The sequence below is a fragment of the Triturus cristatus genome, chromosome 2_1, assembly GCF_964204655.1.
Source record: "Triturus cristatus chromosome 2_1, aTriCri1.1, whole genome shotgun sequence".
In the NCBI taxonomy this organism is placed as follows: Eukaryota; Metazoa; Chordata; class Amphibia; order Caudata; family Salamandridae; genus Triturus; species Triturus cristatus.
The window spans coordinates 772,065,772-772,085,808 of NC_140581.1; the positions used below are offsets into that span (position 1 = coordinate 772,065,772).

Genomic DNA, 20,037 nt, shown 5'->3' on the forward strand with positions numbered 1-20,037 from the left:
TTTGCGGGGTGTTTGGAATAGAACTTCATGAGATTTTATTCAAGGCCATGCTACTGAGTTCTTCATCACGTACACAGGTGAGTTACTTATATTCCAAGACAAATCACTATTCATGGCATGATGTACTTGTGCCTGCACTTGTACTTGCATGTTGATAAAACTCTTGCACTTTAGCGTATTATATTCTTTATTCCAGGCACACGCTTCTTCCAAATCAGATGTGATCTTAAAACCTACCATTTTTGCTGGTGTCTGGTCACCCTAATATAATTCAGTTGCTTCCAAATCCTCTCTATCAGGCTTTTCCTCTACAATAGCTTCTACGGCTTCCTGAAGAACTACTTCACCTTCATGCACCTTCGGGCAGACTTAAAGATTTCCTTCATGGGTGGCAAACTATTAAGACCGTCAGATGATTCCTCCAAATAGTTCAACAGGGCTATACCCTTTCTTGCTGATCCACCGCATATTCCTCCTACATCTTAGCATTCTTAAGATGAGGGCCTGTCGACTTAGTTGCACGATGTGCACACTTTATTTTCGAAAGGTCTTTAGAGGGAGTACTAGAATTGGAAATAGGGATTGTTTTTTACTGCCGCTATTTCCTTGTTCTGAAGAAGAACAGAGGCATTCTTCCAATATTACATCTTCACCCACTGTATGTCTCCCTTTGGAAAGACACATTTAAATTTAAAATGCTGTTAGAGACAGATTTCCCACAGTCGTAGATCCCCTCAGGATGAGGGTGGACCTTCTGACACATTTGGGGTTCTTGATCAACAAGCCAAAGTCATACCTGACAGAGGCTTCCTTTTATAGGAGCACTTTTGGACACAATGCAGTTCTGGGCCTTTCTTCCCTTGCACTGAGTCCAGGATATTCAGGCTGTGATCCCGATGTTTCAGCTTTGGTCCTGGATCTCGGTGAGAGAATAGTTCTGAGAGTTCTTTATCTGTTGGCCTCATATATCTTCCTTGTCCACTTCCCCAGGTGGCATATGCGGGATCTGAAGTGTATCTGAAGTCTCAGTAGGCCAGTACCAAGGAAACCTGCTGGATGTTATCCAGGTTTCAGGGAATATGCACAAGATCTGCAGTGGTAGCTGCTATACCACAGCCTGATCAGCAGCAGACCCTTCTCCGTTCCTCACCCACAGTTGACAGAAGTGACAGATGTATCCTTGCTGGGCTGGGATGGTCATCTGGGAGAGGTAGATATCAGAGAACTCTAGCCTCTGGCAGAAACCCGGCTCCACATACATCTGGCAGAGCTAAGGGCAATCCTTCTGTTGTTGAAAGTCTTACTGCCAAGAGAAGGCTGGTGCAGGTAATCATGGACAACACCACTGCCAAGTGATACTCCAACAAGCAGTGGTGTCTGAGGGCCTATGTCATTTGCCATGAGGTGCTATGCCTCTGGGGTTGGTTGGAGCCTCAGGGTATCTCCCTCTTTATTAAACACCTGGCAAAATGTTTAAGCGCCTTAGAGGACAAATTCAGCAGGAAATGCCTGGCAGATAACAAATGGTGATTGCTTACCAAGGTGGTGCAAGACATCTTCTGACAGTAGGTAGAGCCCTGGCTGTGTCTTTTTGCGACCATCAGAATCATGCAGTGCCAAAACCTCTGCATGTTGGAACTTCCAAGACCACACTCTCACAAATACAAATTCAGACTAAAGAGGTTTATGAGACTCCTGTACACCTTTGTGCCTCTGCCTCTCCTGCCGAGTTCTGGAGAAGATCAGGAAAAACTGGGCTAAAGTTATCATATTGTTCCTGGATTAGGCAGGAGAGTGTGGTACCTGGAACTTCTGGCCATGGAAATCTGTCCTCCGATCAGACTACCACTTCAGGAGAATCTTCTGTTGCAGTAGCAGGCCAGGGTTCTGCACCCAAACCAGTGAAGTCTACACCTCCAGGCATGGAGATTGAGCAGAGGCAGTTGAATGTAATCAATCTAACAGCGGAGGTTGTAGATGTCATCCTCACTGCCAATCTACATCTATTACACCAGGAGCTGGGACAAATTTGTGGCCTAGTGTGGAGCCTGCTACACTGACCTGTTACAAGCCAAACTGTTTAGTGGTCTATTGTAATATCTTTGGTAGTGCAAGGACCTAGCGTGGGCACCCTTAAGTGTTATATGTCAGCCATTTTTGCCTTTTTGTGTTTACCGGAGCAACCGTCTTTGTTTAAATCACCTATTATGCGTTTTATTAAAGACCTGGCACACATGTTCCCTTCTAAACCATTTATAACGCCACAGTGGGGCTTTAAATTGGTCCTCACTATTCCCCTATTTCCCTCCGTCGAGCTGATACACCGCTGCTCATTGCGTCTTCTAACTATGAAGACTTGCTTCCTCATTATGATCACTTCAGCTTGTTGTGTGAGTAAACTATAGGCTCTTTACAACCACTCTACCCCACTTTTTTCCGGACAAATTGGTTCTGCGGACCCCTGATGCCTTCTTGCTGAAAGTCATGACTTCTTTTCATGTTCGGCAACTAATCTCGCTCCAAGCCAACATCATCCCTCAAAAAAGGAGGAGAGGATGCATTGTTTGGACCTCAAAAGAGTTTTCAGCTTTTACCTTGTTTGCACAAAAGACCATCGGGAGGATGATCAGCTTTTTGTGGCGTTTTCTGGTTTACAGAGTGGAAAGGGGATGCAGGAATGGCTCTGTGGACAAGGATTGTTCTGCATTAAGATGAGCTAACACATTGGCTAAAACGCCTGAGAGCCCAGTCCAGCAGGCTTCAGGTTGCCACCACTGCGTTGATGTACATGTGACATTATTCAGTCATTCCCGACCATATGGAAGCTATTTTTACAATCGTTTTGGTGGCATGTAGTTGTTTCAGGTATTCAAAAGTATGTATTTTCTTCTTTTATTTGTCCTCAAATCAGATCATCACATTTCCAATGTTTTGGACATATACAGCTTTGCTTGTAGCTCCTGAGGGCTGGTATATGATTTTCATTGACTTAAGTACAGACCTTCTTCCCTCATGGGTTTCGAGTCATAATGGTTAAAGTGGGTATTTTCACAAAGATTGCTTATTTTCCACTCTTGCCAAAGTTACTGACAACGTCTTCTCATGGTCTACCACATAGATGCAGCTATTTCTGACAAAGGAGTTCATTATCTTTAACATTGTTGGAAGTATTTTTCAAGGCATTAAAAATTCAGCAAGTTCTTTCTTTAGTTTACCACTGCCAGACAAATGGGTAAACCAGATTGATTATACAACGTCTGAATAGTATGGAGAGTGTTACTATAATGCTACTTAAGATGATTGGGTGTATTATTTACCAGTTGCAGAATTTGTCCTCTCCTGGACAGCTGTCAGGCAGCAACATAGGGATCAGTCAATACATTTACGAACCATTACTGCCTTGACTGTGAGGTCCGACGAGAAGGTCATTTTGTCTGCCGGCCCTGCAACTCTTCTTGGTATGAACTTACTCTACAGACTTTCTGCCTTAGAGAAGTACAGCTTCGGTATATATTCTAAAAGCCATACATTTGTGGTTAGAAGTATCCATCAGAGGAACAAGTTACTTACCTTTGGTAACAGTCTTTCTAGAGGATACTCTATACAACCACAGATATCTCACCGCTCCTCCCACTTCCGAGCACTGTGTAGTGGTCCATTTTTACCCTCTAAAAAGGTCTCATATTAGAGATATGCAGATTGGTGCCACCAATTGTTTTGTGCGCTGTGCCCAAGGACATGGAAGAAGTCAAGAAAGAAACCGATGTAGGTGTTCAGGGGAGGTGCTTACATAAGACTCTGCTCCATCAATTCTGTGGTAGAACAAAGTCAACATTGAACTGCATGGTTTCACCTAGTGAAAAGTGGAGCATTGCTGTGAATGCTTTCGGATCCAGTCTGGCACAGGGGAAATTCTAAAGTAGGAAACCTGTGGTTAGATACAGTATCCAAAGGAAAGAGTGTGACCGAAGGTAAATAACTAGCTTTTTTTCATGCTTCTTTGGTTCATGCTCCCTTACTGCTTCATACCTTTTCCATCAAGAGCTTGATGAACCCTGAGTTTCAGAAGGGGGCAAATTGTTACATTAGGACCAAAGATTTACCCAAGACAATGGTATGTTTGCAAGACTTTGCATCCCTGGTACAGAAGACAACTCGTCCACAATTTTCACACTCAGAACATGGTGAAACATATTTTTCTGTCCAATTCCTGTACGGATGGTATTGCCTTGATTGCATTGCCCAGAGGGGTGCTACATGACCAGAGTGTATAGCTCAGGGAGGCAGTGGCAGAGGATAGAAACATGGACCAGAAGAAAACTGCTGAACAGGGATTTCTTCTATTGGTGCTTTTATGAAAACATTCCTCTAAAGAAATGGACATGGAGAGCCTCAGTTTACTTCTACCCTCAGTGGTAGCGTTACCTTTACAGGATCCAGTCTTTGACAGAAAATAAGGTTCTAATCCTCCCTCAATTGCGTTCTCCCACCGGAAACATTTTGTTCTGTTGGAGTTCTGAACCGAACCATAATCTGTTGGAGATATTAGACGACTTTTCTTGGGCTCTTCTGTCTTGAATATAAGAGGCAATTTCTGCTGAGGTTAATTTAATGCAGACACAAGGAGACACCCCCTTCACTGCAAAAATATTCTCTATGGATTTTACAGCCTTCTTGTAGACACATGAGAAACTATACTGTAGTTGGGTCAATTTCGAAAAGTGGGCCATGCAATAGCCAGCAATATACTTAACAGAAAGACATTTATTAAAAGTGTTATTTCTCAAATATGAACGTAGAAATATTCATCCCTTTGCGCCAGACAATAATGCCATTAGAGAAATAAGAGGCAAGCCAGTTGTCACGTATAATCTCTGTGTGGCCTGGGTTATTATTGTACATGGAACAATGTAATAGTTTATTAAATCAAACACAAAAGGTTTTGTGCAGCATGCATCCTGAACTCATGTATTTCAAGGTGCTGTTGTATGTGATAATGAAGAAAAAGAGGCAAAGTGATTTAAAACAATTGCCTAGAATTGCACAATTTGGTCAAGTGGGGAAGCCAGGATTAAGCTCAGGTTTTCTAGTTTCACGTTGTTCAATTCAGCCACTAGCATGGTATCTCTTTCCTTCTTTAATTTTAAAGCAAGAGTTAATGTCTTTAATTGTTGGCACGTGAGGGTTAGAGCGTGTGTGACAGACAGAAGACTTGACTCGTTGTGGGCTTAAGGATCCAAGAAAACCTCTAGCTGATTGAGAGCACAACATCTGGATTGATCTTAGCACAAGCCTTAAGCGGCACACCCATCTCTATCACATAATAGTAAATAAGGGGACAAACTCATAGGAAGGATATGTTTTGACTACCATCAAACAGTTTAGTAAAGCAGGAGTACCAATACCACAGTGCAGTACTCCTTGTTTCAACATGCGTTACTTTCTCACTAGCCCATATATTAGTGAGTGGTCGATGAGACTTTGTGTTCTCTTTCTCATGGGTATAATAAAATGGTTGTTGGGTTACAGCTCTGTTTTCCTAAGACAAACTAGTGTTTGGTTTAGTTTACATTTTTCCTATCTCTGCTAAAAAAAGGAGCAGACAAATATGTTCTTAAAAAGATTACTCTAGAGTGCACAATTTCTCAGAAGGGGAGGTCGATATTAACAAAAAAAGGATTCTTCTGATTCTATAGTTTCTATCTTGCTTGTTACACAACAGCTGGGGTCTAAGTGGTTCCGACTGTGAGACTCAGGGACTCTCACCAAAGATATTCCATTGTGCAGTGGAACCTGCGAGACCTTAAATACAGATTTCACAACCAGCATGTTTTAGTAAAGTGGTAAAGCCAGGATTAAATGTCAGGTCTCATAGTGACACAGCTAAATCTTTTACAGTATCTCATCTCTAGTGGTGGAGATTGCAAATGTGTGACTGCCCACCTCAGTGATTTGCACACCTTTTTGGGGGTCTTTGTTTTTTTATAGCACTTGCTACCTTAGCAGAACCTATTTTAAAGGACTCCTAATGTTTACAGATATGAGACAAAAGGCATAAGGAGATTGTGAGGTCTTAATTTCTATTGTATTCTTATTCAATCATCAAGTTTTTTTCCTTTGTGTACCTGACTCACCAAAGGAAGCAATAGCAAGCAGAGAAGGCTTACCCCAAGGTGCGTTAGAGGGATAATGGCTTAGATACAGCATAACACAGTATTGTCAAATCTATGACTTTTCTAGAGACTGGTTGCTTAATTTAGAGGGTAGTATGGTATGATACCCTGAAAATAACTCCACAACTCACTGTGCATGCCATCTACATGCTTCACTCCTCCTACAGCCACCTTCCATACCCACTGATCCCCATCCCACAGGCCTTAGTGCATCCCTTGGTAACATCATGTACCATACTTTTCGGCCCCTGGGAAAATGTTTGTGAGTATCCCTGTCCTACAGCGATAAACAAACACACACTCCAATCACAATATATTTGGCGATGAGCGGGAGTTCAATTTAAGGAACAGCAACTCTACGATGATGTCTGCAGCCTTGAACGTGTAAATGCTACTGCTACTGTGCGGTATGATATGCAGGAATTTTGGTAAAGCATTAGATCAATCAATTGGCCACCTGACGTTTCTTTAAATTTGTGATTATCCTCATTGTTACACGCGCAGTGGCTTGGGCATAGCCACTCAGCATGACATCCTTCATTTCTGACATCGTGCTCGAGGGGCATTAGAATATTGTAGATGGAGAAATTAAGTCATGGAGAAGACAGGAATAAACAAACATGCATATTGTTGATGCACACATTTCAATCCTCTTTATTAAGAGGTAGACATTCATCTAATGATTTGGCCCCAGGTTGGGTGTTGGAAAAGACAAAGACTGGAGACGAGGTGATCAATTTGGAGGATGTATAACAGAGAGTAACTGAATGCCAGAAGAATGCACAACTTAGATATGATGTTCTGAAAATAGTGAAGGAGGTTGAATTATGTGTGGGGGAACTTGTGAAGGTCAGGAGACCCCTAGGTTCCAAGAAAGGATATTTGAAATTTTATCCCAGCACACGTGTGGTTAAGGTTTCTAAGCATGCTGTCATGGTGGGGAGTGGAAAGTAGTGGAACAAAAGATGTGTGTCCAGGGTTAATAACAATAGCAGCAGAGCGAGGAGACAATGGTTGGACTGGAGACAGCGACGGTAATCTGTGTAGAGGGCCTGAGGTAGAAGGTTAAGCAAACTCATATGTGCCTTCCACTGATGCCAAACCACGAAGTTGTACTTCTGTTCCCAAGCATTGAAGGATTACGTCCTGTCTTAATTTCAATTTTAACTATGTATTTAGTCAAACAGTTATTCCGTTTTTTAATCTTATTTAAAAAGAAATATTTCTCATTTTATTCAATTTTTATTTTCAATTTTGTGTAAAGGGGAGGTGTGTCATAGGATAGAACAGGATGTAACTTTAAGGGGATGTTCTTTAGGTAGAATGTGGAAAGTACGGCCATGTCAGGTTCTGGCATGGGGTTCTATGAGGAGTCAGTTGGAGGGTTGGATGTGGCTGGATTTTGCCCCTGGGAATCGTGTGCTGCTCTTGCTAAAGATATTTATTAATAAATGTTTCGAAATCTTACGACTGGTTCCTGTGAATCTTACGTATACACAATAAGGTATTGGGGAAGTATCCCCGTACCTGAAGGGTTTGAGAGGTTTCTCAGTTGGAGTATGCCCTCCCAAAGCAGATTTATAATCACAAAAAATACCCCAATGGACCAGCACGTGGTCAGTGGAACCGATTATCCAACTGTACAAAAAAAGGGGGGGGCTCTCTAGTGAAAGGTTGCACCTAACTCAACCATGAATGGGAGGAAGGAAAACACTCTTTGTTTAATTACCCTCACACACCCTTGTGGTGTCATGCTTCATCATCGGGTCACCCCGACGCCTAAAAGACCGGGTGGGCTCAACCACAGTGTTGGGAGCTCTTTGGATAAATGAAGACCAGGGGGATTGAAGATTAAAAGACCTCAGGCAGACCCCTGGTTTCCCTTTATTCTTGGGTCTGTCTGGGTTATCAAAAATCTTTAAAGCGGGTCCATGGGAGTGTTATGGTCCTAAGACCCTAGTGCTGACATGCTTCAGTCCTGGGTGGCCGTGTAGGTCCTGGACTTTCTTCAGGGCAAAGGATAATCCCCCTTGAGAATTATAAGGATAGGAGTCCCTATCCTATCAATGAATCTAGGGCAGAGTAGCTACTCCTCGTGTGCATGTAACAGAGATTGTGAGGTCTTAATTTCTATTGTATTCTTATTCAATCATCAAGTTTTTTTCCTTTGTGTACCTGACTCACCAAAGGAAGCAATAGCAAGCAGAGAAGGCTTACCCCAAGGTGCGTTAGAGGGATAATGGCTTAGATACAGCATAACACAGTATTGTCAAATCTATGACTTTTCTAGAGACTGGTTGCTTAATTTAGAGGGTAGTATGGTATGATACCCTGAAAATAACTCCACAACTCACTGTGCATGCCATCTACATGCTTCACTCCTCCTACAGCCACCTTCCATACCCACTGATCCCCATCCCACAGGCCTTAGTGCATCCCTTGGTAACATCATGTACCATACTTTTCGGCCCCTGGGAAAATGTTTGTGAGTATCCCTGTCCTACAGCGATAAACAAACACACACTCCAATCACAATATATTTGGCGATGAGCGGAAGTTCAATTTAAGGAACAGCAACTCTACGATGATGTCTGCAGCCTTGAACGTGTAAATGCTACTGCTACTGTGCGGTATGATATGCAGGAATTTTGGTAAAGCATTAGATCAATCAATTGGCCACCTGACGTTTCTTTAAATTTGTGATTATCCTCATTGTTACACGCGCAGTGGCTTGGGCATAGCCACTCAGCATGACATCCTTCATTTCTGACATCGCGCTCGAGGGGCATTAGAATATTGTAGATGGAGAAATTAAGTCATGGAGAAGACAGGAATAAACAAACATGCATATTGTTGATGCACACATTTCAATCCTCTTTATTAAGAGGTAGACATTCATCTAATGATTTGGCCCCAGGTTGGGTGTTGGAAAAGACAAAGACTGGAGACGAGGTGATCAATTTGGAGGATGTATAACAGAGAGTAACTGAATGCCAGAAGAATGCACAACTTAGATATGATGTTCTGAAAATAGTGAAGGAGGTTGAATTATGTGTGGGGGAACTTGTGAAGGTCAGGAGACCCCTAGGTTCCAAGAAAGGATATTTGAAATTTTATCCCAGCACACGTGTGGTTAAGGTTTCTAAGCATGCTGTCATGGTGGGGAGTGGAAAGTAGTGGAACAAAAGATGTGTGTCCAGGGTTAATAACAATAGCAGCAGAGCGAGGAGACAATGGTTGGACTGGAGACAGCGACGGTAATCTGTGTAGAGGGCCTGAGGTAGAAGGTTAAGCAAACTCATATGTGCCTTCCACTGATGCCAAACCACGAAGTTGTACTTCTGTTCCCAAGCATTGAAGGATTACGTCCTGTCTTAATTTCAATTTTAACTATGTATTTAGTCAAACAGTTATTCCGTTTTTTAATCTTATTTAAAAAGAAATATTTCTCATTTTATTCAATTTTTATTTTCAATTTTGTGTAAAGGGGAGGTGTGTCATAGGATAGAACAGGATGTAACTTTAAGGGGATGTTCTTTAGGTAGAATGTGGAAAGTACGGCCATGTCAGGTTCTGGCATGGGGTTCTATGAGGAGTCAGTTGGAGGGTTGGATGTGGCTGGATTTTGCCCCTGGGAATCGTGTGCTGCTCTTGCTAAAGATATTTATTAATAAATGTTTCGAAATCTTACGACTGGTTCCTGTGAATCTTACGTATACACAATAAGGTATTGGGGAAGTATCCCCGTACCTGAAGGGTTTGAGAGGTTTCTCAGTTGGAGTATGCCCTCCCAAAGCAGATTTATAATCACAAAAAATACCCCAATGGACCAGCACGTGGTCAGTGGAACCGATTATCCAACTGTACAAAAAAAGGGGGGGGCTCTCTAGTGAAAGGTTGCACCTAACTCAACCATGAATGGGAGGAAGGAAAACACTCTTTGTTTAATTACCCTCACACACCCTTGTGGTGTCATGCTTCATCATCGGGTCACCCCGACGCCTAAAAGACCGGGTGGGCTCAACCACAGTGTTGGGAGCTCTTTGGATAAATGAAGACCAGGGGGATTGAAGATTAAAAGACCTCAGGCAGACCCCTGGTTTCCCTTTATTCTTGGGTCTGTCTGGGTTATCAAAAATCTTTAAAACGGGTCCATGGGAGTGTTATGGTCCTAAGACCCTAGTGCTGACATGCTTCAGTCCTGGGTGGCCGTGTAGGTCCTGGACTTTCTTCAGGGCAAAGGATAATCCCCCTTGAGAATTATAAGGATGGGAGTCCCTATCCTATCAATGAATCTAGGGCAGAGTAGCTACTCCTCGTGTGCATGTAACAGATAACTTATCCGTTATGTGTGATCCTCCATCTGTGAACATAAATAAAGGACAAAGACAGACAACACACTCCATTAAAATAACATCATTTCAGTATTACTGTTGAGTTTATAACCATTTAGGTGCATGGTAGAGACCAGACATATTTGCAAGCCATAATCATGTGCAAGACCATGTCATAAGTCTCATCCCCTTTTGTGCCACTCATCTCTTTATCTGTAACACACTAATTCTATGTGGCAGGTTTATCGTGTAGTGGCGATTTTATTCGCATGCTAACACTATCTGCGTGTTAGTATGTGTACATTCCAGAGTGCCTACACCATGTGCCAGTCTCTATGAACAGCTAGCCACGTTTATCCTTCCAACTGTGTACATTAAAAGTGATAATAACTTGATGTAGGCCATGATTCATACAACTATACCATATATTCTTCGTCATTCATTCAATTCCTTACCCTTCTTGGGGAGGTTGAGTGTATCACACAGAACCGGTAGGATACTGTGGGTGGTCCTGAGGTAATCATCGTGTTCAAGTTAGGGTTTTTTCAAGAGATTAGGAGAGGAGAAGATGTGGACATCTCAGTACTTCAGAAATAAAGGAAGAAGATCCTACATCTTGCCTGCATAGTCGGACACCAAATGTGTCTGTGTGCGCTGTTCAATACTTACTTCTGTTCAATAATAATAATAATAATAATCCACATTTGTAAAGCGTGAACAATCACCCATAAGGGTCTCTAGGCGCTGGGGGCCGTTGGGAAGATTAAGCAAGCTATTGCCCAGAGTCACATGGTGCTGGGATAATCTGCCTCCGGCGCCGGGGATCGAACCGTGATGCCCAGATTCCGGAGTCAGTCGCCCTGGCCGCGGCGCCACACCTCTTCCTTATCTCACCCTGCTTCTCATACCTAACTGGTACCGGTCCTCAGCTCGTGCGTAGAGCCTCCGGGGATCGGTGTTTATATTTTGAAAGGTAGCACGGGAAAAGCTGCCGGAGAGTCTTAAACACGCACACATTCTGGAGACCAGAAGTGATGTTGCGCCGTTATTGCATGAGCCACGCGAGGCGTGGGTTAGATACTAGGGATTTGTAGTTTTGTGCGGGACACTTGTAGTTCCGTGTCCTAGTCGGACTGCAGTCTATATTAGGATCTGAGGTAATATACAACTCGCGTCTCATAATCGCGCAGAATTGGCCTCACTAGTATGGCCAAAGTGAAAGGCGGATCATTAAGGGATGTATTAGTTTAAGGCTGTGAAGACTGGGATAGTAACAATGAGACCTGCGATGTTATCGCGTGTGTTACGCGAGGAGTGCATTGGATACTAGGGAATAGTAGTTTTTTGCGGGACACTAGTACTTCCGTGTCCTTGTGGGATTGCAAACTGTATTAGGATCTACAGCAACATTCAAGCTGTGCCTTATAGTTGCGCAGAGTTGTCCTCATTAATAGGGTTGTGGTGAATTTTTAGTATAAGGCTGTGAAGACTGGGATTGTAATCATGAGATCTGCAGTACCTCATGGGAAATCGAGATCCGATTGAGGTTGGATAGTGTATACTTCTATTCCAATAGGTCAGTCATAAAGTCATGCACATAAGACCATCCCATTGCCTTATTCTCCTCCCATCCATATGAGCAGATAGTAAGCACACTTGGATGTGGACGCAATTGTTTTTAATCCATACAACCATGGTATACAGGTAGTTTTAATCCTAAATATATTAATTAAGGAGGTAAGACGTCATTCATTTGTTGAGTTGACTCCAAGGAATGGAGTCATTTAAGCCACTCTCATGGGTCTTTAAACGGTACACCTAGCATTGCTCTCTCTCCAGGAGTCTCTTCTGCAGGTTGCCAATGCCTTTTACTTTTTCTATCACTATCCATCTTATATCTGTGTCTTTATGTTGTTTCTCTTTATAGTGTGCTGTGAGCTTAGTTGCTGTTATAGCACGTCTGGTTGTGCTCCTATGCTTGCTGATCAGAATTTTGACGTTTTTTTGTACAGTTGGATAATCGGTTTCACTGACCTCGTGCTGGTCCTGTGAATCTTACACAAGTGTGTAAAACATCTATGAAATGCTGTGGTGTAACGCCGTTGGGTGAAACTTTTAGTTTGAAATGCTGATCTAAGTGTAATGTTTGGATAGCAGAAATTGTCTGTGTTTCATGTTACCTGTACTACTGGGAATATTTAGATTTGCAAGTTGCGCCGCGTTGTGACCAGTGCTTTTACGATAAAGAAACCTTTTGTTTTTCTTCCCTAATTGCGTTACTCACTGGTAATGTGTTCCTTTCTTTCTCGCAGCGGCTTTAACCTTCAAGTGCCTCCAGGACCAGTGGCCTGTGTACTGTAAAGTCATACGAGAAAAGAACCTGTGTCAGGACATGAGGTGGTACCAGCGCTGTTGTCAAACATGCAGAGACTTTTATGCTCAAAAACTGCAACAAAGAAGTTGACCTCTGTCTTCAAGGCTGTCAGCCATCTGCAATCCTATTATTTATAATAAAAAAAGAAAACCACACACAAAGCACACACACAGAATAGCTCACTTTTACTTCTCCAAACAAATATCGTCACGTTGCTTATAATTTAATCAAGTTAATTTATTTTTGTGTACTTGGTGCTATTGTTTTGTTCGTTGCCTTTCCTGTGATCAATTGTGTGCACACCTACAAGGCAAAAAAGATATATGTAAACAATTATTTTTCTCTGACACCAAGAAAACGAAACTATAAATTGTTTTTACTTAGATAACTTTTTTTATCTAGTCTATATAGGTAGATGTTAAACCAAATTGCTGGATAGTGTAGCAAATGAGTCTGTGATTATAGCATTTTAGGTGATCCTCTATGTTCTTTTATATTCAAATGCATACCATAAAGTCACACACATTGCAGGTCAGAAAAAATCACCTGTTTTATACTTCCCTTATAACCAGCAAATGTGTACTCATGTTGCAGTCTAGGATTTCACTTGCGTTGTGGTTGCCTCGCCACTGTGTACCCACCTTACTCTCTAAGTAGCAGAACCTGACTTCTGGGGGAAAGATCAACATTAAGACAACACTGCTCAGCTGTAAACTTTAGCAAGAACTAGGGCCAGGCTGTGGCTCAGTACAGGTTGGAAACCCTGATGTTAAGAAAGCCATGGTGGGCTAATATAGCATAATAGCTGGTTGCTTAGGGCTATACAGGTCCTTAAAGGAGCTCTACCCAAGTTATAGACCCACGCAGACGAGGGCCTACAACAAAGCTGATGTACTTTAAAGACAGATATAGCCGAAAACTGAGTCTGAATGAAATATCACAGATGCACAAGTACAGGCAGTAATTGTAGGCTGAGATCTATTCGCAATGACCTGAGCAACCAATCCAGATCATATCTTCTGCTCTTCTCTGTGCCTATTACTCTCCTCAGAGCATACTCTGCAGCAGCTTATATACAATAGAATGTAGAACAAACATGACATAGGGAGTCCGTGAGATAAATCACCAAGATGTATTGCATAACAAAAGTGCACTAAATTGCCTGCATATTGGTCAAGCTATTGGCAATTGAGACTAAATGTGCTGAAATGGAATCCAGACCCCTCACCACACACTAGTGAACCGAGACCAATATACTCCGTAAGAGTTTCTGGGTCCAGCCACAGAGAAAAATTCCGGAACCAAATATCCTGCCGTATGCCATTATCAGTGGAAATCTTCCAGCCACTAATATTGATTACCAAGGAGAACCAGCCCTTGGACTTCTGTTAGACCCTTCAAATGGTTGAGTAAAGGGTAAGTTGGATGGTGATCGATAATAAAGTCTCAGAGCATGGGAAGCTATGCCCAAGACTTCCAGAAAAGGGATACAAGGCCAACCTTTTTAAAGAATGCTCTCATCCTGCCCAGGGGGTAAGGAATTATGGTTAAGGGGGAATGTCACAGTGTTGAAAAAAGGGATTGCCGAGCAGTTGCTACCAGATCTACATGAGATGAGGCAAAGAGGAATTTGATGATTACATCTCAAGACCATTAGTTCGACTTCAAAGAACCCCATGTGTGAAATTGGCCCTTGAATGCCAAGTGATCAACACAACGGACAGATGAGACATAGGAGGACGAGGCCAGGCTTCAGATGGCATGCAAACAAAATAATCTAAATCATTTACATGCAGGAACCTCTCCTCAGATGTCTATTTCCACCGGTGGCTTAAAAGCGTAGTGAGCACCATAGGTTTTATTACTAGCCTCTGCTTTCCTAGCTCAGGGGCTGAATAAGAGTTCACAGTAACTGTACTATGGCTTTAGCGATGTCTGCCGCCTCAGCGGACATCTGGTATTTTGGCAGAAGCTGGCATGGGAGGGGGGGGGGTGCTGCAAACCCTTACAAAAAGCTGCTAGAAAGGCAGGAAAGGCCAGTTGTGGGTCATTGTGTGGTAGGCCTACTGCAGAGAAAGAGAATTATGCATCTAGAAGTAGGTCTGCTTGATATAAGAGACAGAACATGAATGCACAATTGTTGATATATTGGTTGATACGGAAAGGTACACAGCAGTAAAGTGAGTGCACGTAATGAAGGGCATAGGTGCATAACCCAATTAGTGAAATATAAATGAAAAGACAAAAAGATAAGGCTGAAGAATACTGACGTGCTAGGGATATGGGTATCTACGAGCTGAGCAGCAACAGGTCAGGTGGAACTATTTGGCAAAGATTTTTATGCACAATATGTTTATGACGCCCTCACGTTTATGATACTATTGGTTTATTGCTGCTGGGGAGTTAGCAACAAAGGAATATTACATAATGTTAGCAGCAGCAACATAGACCCACATTGTAGCAACACGCAATAAAATCTTCTGCTTTCCCTGTGATGTAGACCATACCAAACTAGGAATGCAGTTGTGCAATGTGCACAGTCCCTGGGCCTGTTCGCATTCCTTTTATTGATAGGTGCTCTAAGTTATAGGTTTGTGTCAGGTGCCTACGGGGACGCCGTTTTACTCAACAATTAATGCCGAATGGAAGACCGTGAGGCCGTCCTCTATTTCTGAAAGGTGAACTCAAGGAAGGACTGAGTAACTCACATCTTGTTATTTTGCACGAGTTGTGGAGAAGACGGTACTATTTCATTGTGTTAAAAAATAATGTAATCCAGGGATTTTTTCAGAGTCACGGAGACGACTAATATGGATTATAATGGTGCTAAACAATGACCATGTTCACTCAAATAGTGGTCTATTAAACACTGTAATGTTTACACTGAATCACTGTTGCACTGTTTGAGAGAGTGATATTGAAACTCAAATATGTAGTTTGTAACAAAGTCCAAACTCACATGGGCATGCTGATGAAAAAGGTTCATTTTAAATTAGCATCTGTTTTGTAGAGAGGTGTATTCATCTGTGTGTTTGTGCTTTCATTGTTTTCCCATGTAGAAGAATTACATTTCAGACTACACTGACATTATGTTGTCCGTTCAAAAGCTCTTTATTTTTTTTCCTTCCTGGGTAGTGTTTCTGTTCATTTGCACAGTAAATGTATGCAAATCTAAATTACTACATGTAAATCCAATAAATGTATGCAAATCTAAAATATTACATGTAACTTGTGCACGTTGTACTACTTGTGTCTGTAAAATACAATGTATTACATAAGCCACAACTCATTGCGACAAAACAAACTTTTGATGAAAACAAACTGCAATATTGTTTACTTTTGCACGAAAAGAACAGTTGACAGTGTTGTAAAAGACCATACAACTATTTTTCTATGCGAAAAAAAATGAAAATGATTTATATCTTTTTTAAATTTAAAATAAAAATATGAAACAGTTTTAAACTGCCAGTATCTGACGTCATTATCTAGCATCTCTCGATTCTTTAAAGCATGGATTTCAGCTTCCCCTAGTACAATTAGCATTCTCAGTGTCCTCTCCGCCAAGAAACTCCTGATAATTGGTCTTGCGTTTTTATTTCTAGCTGTTTTTTACTTCTATTTCGTTTTTATTTTATTTATTTTGCCTAGAGATGACAGTTAGGTTAAACTATAGAAATGTATCCAGGTAATTGTAATATAAATCAGCCTGGTTGGAATGGTGATAGAGCATGGTCCGTTGCAAGAGTACCCAGAAGTCTCCAAAACGAAAGAGAAGGCTACCACTGTCAGTTGGATACTTTCTGATGACACGTGGTCTGAAATGGCAGGGATGTAAGTGACATGCCTAAAGCTGGGAACAAAGTGCTTAATTGATGGCATGTCGAGGGAAATGACCCCCATATTTCACTGGTTCCCCACAATCCAACACTCCCATAGTAAGCGGAAGATGCCTTATTTATTTTGTTAGACTCGTTAACAGTTTCATTTTTTTCCAAATGCATTTTACACCAATACAAGTTATCAGGAATGTACAGTTGTCCTGTCTATTAAACACACAAAGTATTATTAAGTATTGACATTTGTACTTGAATCATGGGTACTTCCAGTACACATTTGTTTCAGTACACACACATTTCCAGACAGGCCTGCTCTCTCCTTGAGCACAGGGAAGTGAAACACTATATACTGCTTAATGGCAACATCGGGAAGCAGGAAAGAGGGACGTTTAAAAAAAAAATCAGAGGTATTTATTTTACTTGCATTGATTTGGAGGCAATTTTAGGGAGGAGATAGCAAAAATGAAGCTGTATGTGATTTAAAAAATCGCGAGTCACCCTGAGACAGGTGTGTTGGCACGTATGACATGGGTAAAAATGAAAGTGCATGCAAATATTCTTCAAGCGCAGAAACACTTTGGCAATGGGGCCTACATGAATAGGGGGGCTATCTAGCACTGTAAGTGGGATAAAAGTGTTTGAGAGGGTATTATAAAAAAGGCATGGGAAAATAACTGTAGCTAGGAATATTTTATTGGAGGCGCCACCTTAGTAATACGAAGTACCCTGTGTATATGATTATAATACCTTCATCAGCTTCATCCCAATTAGTTTCAGGGAGAAAAATGCAAGTACTTCAGAGGCCAGGTTTACATCCCCCCCCCACCCTCCCAAAAAAGTAACAGTGGGGAATGGCCAATGGGTCAAGGGAGCCGCCAGTTGAAAAAGTTTGGGAACCACTGGCCTAGTTAGAACAACAACCAGTTCAGTAACCTGCCCACAAGTCCACAAATATGTTAACGTATTGTGCAGCTGAATATAGGAGGTCTGGGAACCCAAATGAACTGGTAGCACTGGCTCTTGCAAGGGTCTAGATAATACATCCCTTCCAATTGTCCACTACACCATCCAGCTTCCATGGATGGCAAGTATGAAACAAATGGGTCAAATGAAGTTCTTGTACCTCCCTACCAGGTTCCAAGAACAACATCCCAGTCATTGCAGTTAATACTAGATGACCTCCTTTGTGAGGTGGGAACAATGATGACTTGGACTCTTATTGTGGGACTCAATTTATGATCGATGGGTCCTGCATCGAGGCACCGAGGGAGGGGTATGTTTGAGCAGGGTCACATGGAAAACTAAATGCATTCATATCTTTGAAGGTCGCACCAATTTGCTGACCATCAAATAAATCCAGCTCATAAAGGGAAAATGCTTGATGAACCTTGGTTTAATCTTAGGGTCATTCCTCAGTAGGGCATATTTTCAGTGCAAAGCCATTGTAAGTCTCCAGATCATTATGCAAGAATTGGCCAATGGGATATAATCAAAGTGATTTTTTTAGGTTTTTGCATGCGTTCATGAGCATGCTGCAGAGCGTTCTTAGTATTTTCCAGACAACTCTGCAGTGACTTGTTGTCATCAGGCTGAATCTCTATCGGAGAATGCTTTGTCAAATAAGGAGCAGGTGAGTAGTGTATGCTAGACCTGAACTGAATGAATGCTGCCACCCAGAGCTTGTGGAAGTGTGTCTCACCTCTAGTGATACTTGTGCTATGCTAGTGTCTAAATTGCCACAGTCTGCTCATCTGTCGGCGTATGTTAAGCTGAAGAGAGACATATTCTGATTCCCCAGATTGGTGCAAAAGACTGGTTTCAAGCTAGCCTGGCTGATGAGGGGCGATACAACGAAACCTGTCCCAGGATGCTTGTTTCTGGTCCAGGGCTTGGCAGTTCGGGGTGGGCTGTTCCCATGAGGAGCAGGGTCAAGACTGATTTGCATATGACTGGGTCCAAACTGGGATGGCATTTTGATAAAAAGAACGATGGATTCAACCTCGATCTCTTGACTGGGGTTGAGTGTTTCAAATATTTCAGCACTCCATCTATCATCTTGTGTTTGCAATGTTTCCAGATTCCACAAGTTAATAGGTAATAATTAACTAACAGCAAGTATGTAATTCTGATCACTGGCTAAAAAACTTCCAGAATATAAGGCCACTGTGTGTAAATGGCCTGACCCTGGTTCTTTTTGTGAAAGAATTGCACCCACAGCTATTTTGGAGGCATAGCCTCCAACAGGTAACATATTTACCTGTGAGTGCTGCAGGAAAGGAGGGGAGGTAAAAACCTCCTTCTAGTTACAGACCACTTATTCAGTTTTAGAAGACCAAGCAAACATTTATTTCCTTATTAAGGAGTGACATAATCAGGGTTTACTGTCTAGTAAAATCTCTTCCGAACTGCTGGTAAAAGTTGGCAACCTCTTGAAGGCTTTGTAGCTCCTTTACAGAGGAAGGTAATGCACAATTCAGGATTATGTACACTCATGTGGAAACTATTTGTGCTTCTGCCGGAGATTGTGTGAAGCCCAATACCGTAAAATGAAGGTCACTTTCTGAGTTTGGCATGAAGGCGGTATTCTGGAACATGTCATATGCCTAATCCCTGGTGGCAAGAAATGCATTTATAAAAATGTGATATATATAAACCACTGCTAAAATATTACCATGTTCACACGTTTCATTTAGGAATCACTGGAAGGAAGTCAATGATAATTGCTGTGGGGAATTCTTTAGCCAGGCCACCGCCTGTCTGAGGCATAGGCGTTGTCCTGCCACTAGCCACATTACCTCCACATGATATGAGGAGCGCAGTGTCTGCGATATGGAATCCCAAAAGGGAGAAGAAGCCACATGGCCCAAAAAAATACCTGGACTAAGTAGATGGAGCTTGGAACAAAGCAGGAAATCACTACTGGTGGTTGGTAGGAAAATTGTTTAGGATGCACTGAAGGTAGACAGTGAAGTGGAGAACACAATTCCCAGTGTAAAACTGGAAGACTGGAACAAGGGAAGAAAATTTGGAGCACAGGACTTCAGCTGCATTACAATACATGGAAAATTAGTTCAGAAGCTCTTGATGTAAAACTGGAACAGGAAGTTTCCATCTTGGATCAGAAACTAAAAGAAAATTCCAGAACTTTCTGGAAGGTTAAAGAAGGTTCTGGAAAATTCTGGAAGGAAGATTCAAAACTTTCTTGATGGTGCTTAAGAATACTTTTGTATTCATTATTAATCCTTCTTGGCCACTTAAATATGTATTTTTCTTTAAGAAGTAGTCTTCTAGCATTTTTAACAGATAAAGCAAACACAAGG

The 20,037-nt window shown here is 41.9% G+C and overlaps 1 protein-coding gene across 1 annotated transcript in view; it reads left to right on the top strand.

The window, feature by feature from the left end:
• The window catches only part of ADAMTS19 (ADAM metallopeptidase with thrombospondin type 1 motif 19), a 1,193,695-nt gene extending 1,177,346 nt beyond the window's left edge, over nt 1-16,349 (top strand). Inside the window, exon 23 of the mRNA XM_085632713.1 lies at nt 12,820-16,349. Within this exon, the coding sequence (XP_085488839.1) occupies nt 12,820-12,971 (152 nt within the window). The 3' untranslated portion in view covers nt 12,972-16,349. The remainder of the gene's footprint in view (nt 1-12,819) is intronic.
• Nucleotides 16,350-20,037: the final 3,688 nt, after the last annotated feature.